Source organism: Etheostoma spectabile, chromosome 9, assembly GCF_008692095.1.
Source record: "Etheostoma spectabile isolate EspeVRDwgs_2016 chromosome 9, UIUC_Espe_1.0, whole genome shotgun sequence".
Classification (NCBI taxonomy): Eukaryota; Metazoa; Chordata; class Actinopteri; order Perciformes; family Percidae; genus Etheostoma; species Etheostoma spectabile.
Genome location: NC_045741.1, coordinates 5,723,310 through 5,734,182, shown reverse-complemented (window position 1 = coordinate 5,734,182; position 10,873 = coordinate 5,723,310). Strand labels below are relative to the sequence as shown.

The following is a 10,873-nucleotide window of genomic DNA, read 5'->3' as shown; positions in this document are numbered from 1 at the left end:
CTATATATTAGAGTAGAGAATTAGCAGGTTGTAAAAAAACGTAATCATCATTTTGCTTGATTTGCTAAACTCTATGAAGGCTAAGGAACTCTTTGCTGAGTTTTTTAAAGGTTTTTTTATCGACCAAAGTGCGAAAAAAAAGTCAAAAAGAGCGAAACAAAGCATAACAAGAAATAAAAAAAGCTCCAAAAACGTCTTTAAAAGTGCAAAAACATTGTGAAAAAGCAACAAAAGTGACAAAAAAACTGACATGCAGTAACAACACATTAAAGGAAATTTCACTTTTTTCATTGTATGCATGTCAATGAACTTCACATGTCCGGCCCTTGATGTGATTCTGTTTCCCAGTGTGGCCCTTAGTTTGACCCCCCCCTCCCCCCCCGATCTACTCTAGTGTGTGAGTGAGTGCAGGATACATGTTGACGCTTTTCAACTCCCCTAAAGTTTCCTGACAATCGATGGCTTAATACTGTGCTTGCATGCTGCAGAGCGTTACTGAACTTCAAACCCACGATTAGTTCACAGACACACACACACACACACAAACACACACACACTTCCGCATACACACACACACACACACTTCCGTACACACACTCATGCACGTGCAGCCGGACCGACGCACTCTCATTATCTCCCAGCTGCCTCTGTAACATCTGCAGCTCCTGATGCACCTCAGCCAGGGAGAACCCTACTCCCCCGTTGCAAGGGTAACGGGTTTGCAGGGTCGGGGGGTGAGGATGGAGGGGCAGAGGTGCCCTCTGGGGGGGGGAGGAGGAGGAGGAGGAGGAGGAGGAGAGGGGAGGGTGGAAGACTGAGGCGGGAGCTGCGAGGAAGAGAATCCAAAGCACAAGAATGAAAGAGAGAAAAAGAGAAACAGATGTGTGTGAAGGTGTAATAATACACATTTATAATAACACATTACTAAAGCCTGATTGGCCTGGGACACCATTACCATGGGACCTGATGTGGTGATCACCCCCCCCCACGTCTGAGTTTAGAGCGGCGCATGCCCACAGGATAAGCAAAGTCTGTATTTTAATGGAATTTACTGACATTATTCTGGGCATATAATGTCCAGGTTTTGTCAAAACTTCCATTTATATTTGCCAACGCAGGCAATAAACAAGTCTACTACACCACAACATGTTCTGGGTCATTTAGTCCTACCCTCTAATAACACACACAGAAGCATTTGTTAAATTAGCGCACCTAGCGGTGGCAGGAAATAGAGGCCTTATACAATTAACCCAGGCACCAACGCTTATGAGTTAAGTTTAGAAAAAGTTTGTGATTTGGATTAAAATTAAATGGGACTTCACGTCCGATGACGAAGAACGGGACGTTGCTCCGTTGGATCCAACAAAAGTGAAAGTGCACGAATCACTGTTTACTTTTATTTTCAAATGGGACATGAGCCCCGTCCTCCTGTGTTTGTTTGACCAACGGACCCACCCCCCAACCCCCAACCCCAGGGTTCCCAGGTAACACTAGTCCTGCATGAATAGGGCTTGAGTCCTTCTCTTTCACAGCCCGGGACGCACTCAGGAGCCCGTTCCTACCTGCGTGGCTCTGCACGTCTGCTGTGGGTTTGTGCAGCGAGCTGGGGCAATGCATGCTGGGACAGCTGAGGCAGGACGGGGCTGTGTGGATGGACGAGGTGATGGATGGAGGGACAGACGGATGATGTGACATGGTGCTCGCACTGTGAGCGTGGCTGCCTGGAAATGAACAGAGGCGGTTGCCATGTTACCAGAGGACATGAGTCATTCCCCGGAGTCCTTATGTTCTTTTTTGTTTTTTTCCCCCAGCATGTTTCCTCGGATCAGGGAGGCTCCAAAATTATGTTTGCCAGCTGTCCCCCGGGTCCGCACACGCTCTCTACCGTCTGCGACGTCCTGCTAGTCTGCCGTCTGCTACGTCCTGCTACGTCCTGCTCCACGTCCCTGCTACGTCCGCCTCCTGCTATGTCCTGCTACGTCCTGCTAACGTCCTGCTCATACGTCCTGCTACGTCCTGCTATGATGACGTCCTGCTACGTCTGCCTACTGTCTGCCAGTCCTTTTCCTGCCTTTCTCTACGGCCCTGCTATGCTTGGCAATGCCCTGCTATGTCCTGGCCACGGTCCTGCTATGTCCTGCTACATCCTGCTACGTCCTGCTAGCCTGCTACGTCCTGCTACGTCCTGTTCACATCCTGCTACTCCCGCACCCCTGCTTACATCCTGCTACGTCCTGCTACTCCCCGCTACGCCCCTCCTACGTCCTGCTCGTCCTCTCATCTGCTACTCCGCTACTCCTGCTACGTCCTGCTACATCCTGCTAACGTCCTGCACGTCCTGCTACGTCCTGCTACGTCCTGCCACGTCCTGCCTACGTCCTGCTATGATCCTGCATACGTTCTGCTATGTCCTGCTATGTCCTGCTATGTCCTGCTATGTCCTGCTACGTTCTGCTATGTCCTGCTATGTCCTGCTACTTCCGGCTACGTCCTGCTGTCCTGCCATGTCCCGCTACGTCCTGACGTCCTGCTACGTCTCCATGTCCTGCACTCTGCTATGTCCTGCTACGTCCTGCTACGTCTGCTATGTCCTGCTACTTCTTGCTGTGTCCTGCTATGTCCTACTATGTCCTGCTACGTCCTGCCTACGTCCTGCCACGTCCTGCTACTGTCTCTATGTCCTGCCTACGTCCTGCCTATGGTCCCTGCTACAAGATCCTGCTACTTCCTGCTACGTTCCTTCCACGTCTCTACGTCCTGTCTATTCCTGCTACGTCCTGTGCTACGGCCGCTACGGCCTCTACGTTCTGCTAGTCATGCTACGTACCCTACTTTCTGCTACGTCGCTGCTAGTCCTGCTATGCTGCTAGTCCTGCTACGTCCTGCTACGTCCTGCCCTGTCCTGCCCTCCCTGCACGTCTGCTATTCCCGCTACGTCCTGCATGTCCTCTACGTTCCTGTACGTCCTGCTACGCCTGACTGGCCTTGTAATGCCCCACATATGCCCTACTACCCATGACTACTACAAAGACATACACAAACTACTATTTTGGGGACTGTTATTGCCACTCTCTCATTTAACCCCAACACGGGCTCGTCAGACAACCGCCCCAACGAACCCTGGGGTCTGGGTCTGGGTCTGGGCCTGGGTCTGTCCCAGGTTTCTGCTAAAAGGAAGTTTTTCCTCACCACTGTGCCCTGTTGCTGCTCTGAGGAAACCTACTAGACCTGTTGGGTCCTTGGAAATTCTGGAGTGTGGTCTAGACCTGGTCTATCTGTAAAGGGTCTCGAGATAACTCTTGTTATGAATTGATACTATAAATAAAACTGAATTATGTGTGATGTGTGTGTGTGTCTCTCACCTGTGCTGACTCTGGTGGACGAGCGTGTGTCCTTCTGGCCGAGCTCGCTGACGGCGTCCGCGTCGGAGCCCGGATCCAGCTCCCCGTTGGTGGATCCGTGCTCGTCGGACACGTAGGAGATGCGATCCGATTGGTCGGTGGTGTCGGAGAGGGCGTGGCTGCTGCAGGGCGTGTCAGAGCGGGGAGGATGGGGATCGTGGTGGTGGTGCTGGTTCAGTTTGGAGCGGAGAGATTCGATGACCTTGTCCTTCTGCTGGAGCTCCTTACTGAGCCTGGACACAAACACACCGAGTAAATATGAATGGCATCAGCAATCAAGTCAAAATATTTAAAGGGATGAGCGATTTTTTATCGGCAATCACGGTATTATATATATATATATATATATATATATCGGTATTGGCTAATTTTAGGCCATAGACTGTATATATATTGTTATTAACGGCCTATTGTTTTTATTTTTCCTTCTTTTATTTTTTAAGATTTATTTATTTCCTTTGACGCCTTTATTTGATAGGACAGCTAGGTGAGAAAGGGGGGAGAGAGAGAGGTAAGACATGCAAGATATTGTCCCAGGTCAGATTCAAACCCTCAACCTCTGCATCGAGGTATGAACCTCTATGTGTATGTGCGCCTGCTCTACCCACTGAACCAACCCGGCCACGTTAACAAAACTGGCCCAATGTCAACGACCAATGACTATTTCCGTTGTGTGTCAGGGCAGCGCTGGGGTGTGTGTGTGTGTGTGTGTGTGTGTGTGTGTGTGTGTGTGTGCGTGCGTGCGTGCGTGCGTGCGTGCGTGCATGTGCTTGAACTGATATCAAACTGACATAAATGAACCTTTACTGCAGTGGGAATTAGGCCTGCACGATTCAGGGAAAAAATATGAATCACGATTTTATTTTGCTTAGAATTGATATCATGATTTTGGCCGATTGTTCCCTAATTAACACGGACGTGTGTGGACACAGTTGCCGTGGTGAAGGTCATTTATCTAAATCAATTATGCGCGCGCAGACACTCTCGCACACACACACGCACACACAACAACACACACACACACACACACAGGAAATGTTTCTGTCCAACACCCATACAATCAGTACATACGTACACACTACACCAACACACACACACACACACCACACACAACACACCACACACCACAACACACACACACACACCACACACACACCACACACACAAGAGCACACACCATATATAAACGGACACAGACACACACACAGACACACCCGTACACAACACCAAACATACACACACAACACAAACAAGATAGACACCCACACACACGCACACAGCAAACCATGCACACGCACATCGCACACACCACCACACAGGAAATGTTCTTTCCAAACCACCATAACACACTACACGGACACACACACAAACCCACACACACACACACCACCACAGGAAATGTTTTGGTCCAAACACACTACACATGTACCGCGCACGCAGACACAACACTGCACGCACACACACACACACACAACCCAACACACCAAGAGACAAACACACACATTATAACGGAGACACAGACACACACACAGCCACACACAGACACACACACACACAACACACACGACACACACACACATACACACACACACAAACACAGATAGACCACACACACACGCACACACACAGCACACCGCGCACACTGCACACGCACACACACGCACACACACACGCACACACACACAGGAAATGTTTCTGTCCAAACACACATACACCGTACACGTACACACACACACACACACACACACACACACACACACACACACACACACCCACCACCAGGAAATGTTTCGGTCCAACACACATACCATGTACAACACACACACGAACACACACACCAACCACACACCACCCACACACAACACACACCCACACACACACACACCACCCCCCCACCCACACACACCACGACAGATAATGTTTTCTGTCCAAACACACACACACACACACACACACACACACACACACACACACACTACAGTACTTTTCCGTCTCTTTCCAAATGTCCCTTCTTACTTCTTGTATTTTCTTGTTCTTGTTCTGTCCCACGGTTGTCAGGGGGCAACCAGTTGTAACCTGCACAGCAACCTCCTTTTCTGTAGGCTACATCTACACTATGACTTTTTAATTTTGTATTTTTAAGCAGTGTTTTGAGACAAGAACGATCTCGCTCCACACAAGAGTTTTAGCTCCAGCAGCCAAACTCCCTGACAACACATCTGACAACACACGTCACATGACCATGTAGTCTGTCATAATGTCGTTTTTAAAAGCCTCCGAGTCGTCGTCCTCCCCCCCCGCCTGTGTTTGCACGTCTTACTTTTGCAGTTGTGCGAACAGCGCCGTCCTCTCCCTGTCGGTGAGTCTCTTCAGCAGCAGCAGCTCCCTCTCCTGAGCCCTCCACTCCCACAGGGAGAAGGAGAACAGGGAGTCTCGGTACAGGGGGCTGCTTTTAGACAGCATCGCCTTCCACAGAGGAGCCATGAGAGCCCGCTTACCCTGACCCGGGTCCACGGCCCTTTGCATGGGGCTACTGACTGACCATCCCTCCTCTGTGTCCTCTCTCTCTCTGTGTCCTCTCTCTCTGTCTCTCTCTCTCAGAGTCCTCTGTCGTTGTTGATGTCCTCCGTTGCCGTTTGTGTCTCCGGGGACGACCGAGCGCGGCTCATTGGCCTAGCGGCGGAGGTCCCGACCCCCCCAGACCGTGTGGGGTACCAGGTACGGTGGAGAGGAAGAGTGTGAGCAAGGGATGAAGGAATGGATGGAGACGGCTCGGGTGAGCGATGACGGGAAAAGCAGAGCCGATCCTCGGATTAAGTTTGGGGTTTCCCGGTGGAGACTTATTCCCGGGACTGTCTTCCCAACACAGATCCAGGGACTGTATGGGCTGGGACCACAGGTGGTAACCCAAATAGATCCCAAATAGATCCCAAATAGATCCCAAATAGATCCCGAATGATCCCAAATTGATCCCGAGTGATCCCAAATTGATCCCGAATGAGACTCTAAAGATACGAAGACGAGAATGCGGAGGGTGCAGACAGAAGCTGGACAATCACTTATTGATGCTTCCCACCAGGGCTGTAGTACTCGAGTCCGGTCTTGGACTCAAGACCGTTTTTCTATGGCCTCGAACTTGTCTCAGACTTGCTAGTATCTGGACTCGGACTTGTCTCGGTCTCGGCCACTGGTCTTGCCCAATTTGGCTTCTGGTCTGGACCGAGTCCAGGTGTCTTTATTATGTTGATATTAATATTGGAGGGAAAGTGAAACCCAAAATGAGTGTCTTGATACTGTCTTGCATAAGATCTTTATTCTCTCCTGATACGGTCTTGACTCAGAGTCAAACCTTTTTGGACTCGGCCTTATCTTGGACTCAACTAGTCCTGGTCTTGACTACAGCCCTGCTTCCCACTGAAGACTTAAAGACCTCAACCGGATGACGTCCAAATGTTGAAATGTAGATCCAACAGACAGATGGTTTGATGGGTCTTAACTTTGTGTCTTTAGGTGTTTTTAACAGTTATGGTCTGTCTGTCTATGAAAGCTTTGTTGTTGTTGTTTTAATGAGCAAACAACAACTACTTCCTGGCAACTTAGTCACATGGCAATAAAGTAAATAAACTGACTCTTAACTCTTGACTCTTGTACAGCCGCCAACATACATCAAGAAAATTGTATTCTGAGTGTCAGATAAAATCACTGCTTGGGTATTTTACCCCAGCAGCATGTGATTTAATTGAAATGCTGAAAATAGAAGAAAAAAAATAGTGTTAAAATTAGCTCCGTTGTGAACCAAGCACTATCTCAACTGCCTGAGGAAAGTGGCACATGCACTTTGCGTGTCCTTTTCTCTCTCTCTGGTTAGCATCTCTGCTAAATTTAGCTTTTTTTGTCTCTTTTCACTGTGTCCCGTCTCTGCTTCCAAAACAGTGTTTTTGTGTTGCACTGACGTCTTGAAAAGCAGCCTGAAAGGAAAGCTGATAACTCTGGACACAATCTATCCCACCAGCAACCCCTGCATCAGCATCAGCAGCCCTGGGGGGGGGGGGGCGGAGGAGTAACAGAAAAGGGAGAGGGAAGTGCGTACGAGATTGAGATGCCGGATACTGGGGGGGGGGGGGGGGCTTTTGTGATGGCCGTCAGAGAAAGAGAGAAACAGAAGCTGAATGAACGACCATCCACTAAGCAGCACTTCTTCTTCTGTCCACCTGCAGAGACACACACGCGTCCTCTCCACTCGTCAATACGTGACGCTCTTCTTCTCAGGATTTGTTATAAAAATGCAACAAAAAAAAAATATATGTCCCAACGTTGGACGAAGAAGAAGACGAAGCTTCTCACCAGACGAAAACTTTACGTCCAGGTTGAGCTTTGCAGGATATCCCAGAAGTGATAATCCGGGAATAGCAGAGGAATTCAAGTCCAGGCTGATTTATTTGTAGGCTACAATATACGGTTTACAACACAAAAATCCAGGTTTCTGAGGAGTAAATCTTGCATAATACAGACCAGAGGAGTGTTGCTCCGGATACACTGAAGCAAACTGATGCTCTCCTCTGAGCTATGTCCTTCCCTCACGTTTTCCCTCCCTCTCTCTCTCTCTCTCTCTCTCTCTCTCCCTCTCTCCTCCCCTCTGTGCTTAGCTGCTCATGACCCATTTCCCTTCCCACAGTAGGTCTTAATAACTTAACCTGATTAGAGCCCATGTCAACACGCCCCCGAGCAACGCAGGCAGCAAAAGCCCCGGCAGCATTACGCCGTCAGCGCAGCCCCAATCCCGCTGAACGCAGACATCCATCCACATAACGTCATGAAAACATTTGCTAATCAATCCTGTTTAACACATAAATGGCCCTGTTTTAACGATCTAATCCCACGGCGTGAAGCGCGTGGCACAGGTGCGTTCAGGGGTTAACGTTATCACTATTTAAAGTGTTGGATTTTGGGTCTTTTTTGTGCCTTTTTTCCATTTTTTTTCCAACTAAAGATGACTTCTCAGTGTCTCGTACCATTTGCCGTTCTTATAAACTCACCAAAAAACTAAACGCCCCCTTTGTTAAAACACTGTATTTTGAAGATATACATTTTAAAAAATCTAAAATAACTTTGGAGATTGTAAACTCATTGTAAAGAGTTTTAAACAACAGTGCTCGTTCAATGAAGCAATTAATGAACATGCACCTGTTGAACGGTCAAAAAAGACAATAAGACCATATAAATTTAATAAAGTACTTCTTACCCAGTGTATAATATATTTCAATTGTTATGTTGTCATGTAAACTTGTAGTTTTACTTATTTAAGGTGGCTTGTTACAGTCTGTCTAGGGACTGGAGATGAAAAATAGCCTTTTGGCTAAATCAGAAATGTCCATTAATATGCACTGTCCCTGTATTAAATACATTAAAATAACATACCAGACTCTCATCTTCTCCTAAATCCATTAAGTGCCTGAACATAAAGATGTTAATCTGGCTTTAGTTGTTACACGTTGTTGTTGTTGTTGTGGAACAAAATGTTGTTGATGTCCTAATAAAAATAACAATCTAAGCTGTGTCCTATTTCTTTGAACACAAATTTTAATTTAATTTAATTAATTTCATTTTTATTTTTCTGGATGGAGACAGCCGGTCGTGTGTTATCGCCACTTGATTGTGTGCATCACGTACAATATGTCCCACAGTCTGAGTGTGAATTAAGTTTATGCATGGATTAATACACACACACACACACACAACACACACACACACACACACACACACACACACATACGACGCACACACACACACACAACACACACACACACACACACACACACACACACACACAGAGTCTAAATGAGATGGCTGTCGCAGAAACATACTCAATAATTCTCTGTATCACATCTGGTCGGCCATCTGCGCTGCAACAACGTGATGTTAGATTACTGCAGGCCGTTCTCTCTCTCTCTCTCTCTCTCTCTCTCTCTCTCTCTCTCTTTATCCCTCTCTTCTCTCTCCCTTTCACCCCCCTCCCTTTCTCTCTCTTGTTCTCCCTGTTTCTCTCTCTCTCTTCATCCCTCTCGTCTCTCTCCCTTTTAACCCCCCTCCTTCTCTCTGTCTCTCTCAATCTCTCTCCCTCTCTTTTTTCTCCCTTTCACCCCCTCCCTCTCTCTCTTTCTGTATCCCATTCTCTCCCCCTCTCTATCTGTCTATCCCTCCCTCTCTCTCTTTCTGTATCCCATTCTCTCCCCCTCTCTATCTGTCTCTCCCTCCCTCTCTGTCTTTCTGTATCCCATTCTCTCCCCCTCTCTATCTGTCTCTCCCTGCCTCTCTGTCTTTCTGTATCCCATTCTCTCCCCCTCTCTCTATCTCTGTTTCCCTTTCGCTCCCTCCCTCCATCCCTCTCTCTCCCCCTCTCTCTTTCCTTCTCTTCTCTCTCCCTTTTAACCCCCTCCTTCTCTCTGTCTCTCCCAAACTCTCTCTCTCTCCCTCTCTGACAGCCATCCATCCTGAAGGTCCATCTCTTAGCTCTTAAAGACCCTGTTTATTTCACACGGTCGGTCTCATCTTCTCCACCTTTTAGGTCATCTGCCTCCTGCCGTCTCACCCGGGAACGACTCGTGTTGTTAAAGCAGACTGAAATGTGTTGCGTTCCCAGCGACTGAACATCCAGAACATTCAGCGCTCATCCAGAAGAGACGGCCACCAGCTGAGCTCCCAGCTGTCGCCCTAAAAACAGCCCGAGCTGTGTTTGCACCAATCAGAAAGAGTCCCAACGGGAAGGGTTTGAGTTGAAGTCTGTGGATAGTTTAGCGCAGTGGTTTCCCAAACTTTTTCAGCTCAAGACGCAAAAAGGAGAAATTTGGTGTCTCCGCCTGGGACCCAAATTTACAAAAATACACCATGAATCATTGTAACATCTACATCTTTAAACTGTGGACAAAAGACGGAACAAACCATGAATTTAAATATATATGAAGTATATTTATTCCACTATAAAAGTAAACAAAAACAGGAAAAAGGTCTCTATTCTCCTTTCTGTGTCTCACCCCTTTCTCAACTCATGTTCTCATCCCCTCCTAGGATAAGAGAAGAGAGAGAGAGAAAAACCCCAAAAGAATCTGATCAATATGCATTTTACTCTGCATTTTAGACCCAATAAAACGGGTCTGCGACCCATTTTGGGTCCCGACCCTAAGTTCGGGAAACATTGGTTTAGAGCAATGTTTTTGTTTACTTTTATAATGGAATAAATATACTTCATATACATTTAAATTCATGGTTTGTTCCGTCTTTTGTCCACAGTTTAAAAATGTAGATGTCAAGCGCTCAGAGCGCTGGTCTGTTTTTTTTTAGGGTTAGGGTTTAGGGTTTTATGCTGAGAAAGACAGACTTGAAGGGTAGCACTTTAAAGAAAAAAGTGTGAATGTGTAGTGTCGAAAACAGACACGAAAGGCAGCGCTAGATCGGCTTAATCAGTGTGAAGAAGA

The 10,873-nt window shown here is 47.5% G+C and overlaps 1 protein-coding gene across 1 annotated transcript in view; it reads right to left on the bottom strand.

Annotated features, from left to right (window-relative positions):
* Positions 1 to 10,873, bottom strand: part of LOC116696194 (myomegalin-like) — a 107,462-nt gene that overhangs the window by 21,422 nt on the left and 75,167 nt on the right. The window contains 3 exon segments of the mRNA XM_032527005.1: positions 626 to 826; positions 1,563 to 1,721; positions 3,363 to 3,634. Coding sequence (XP_032382896.1) covers positions 626 to 826; positions 1,563 to 1,721; positions 3,363 to 3,634 — 632 coding nt within the window.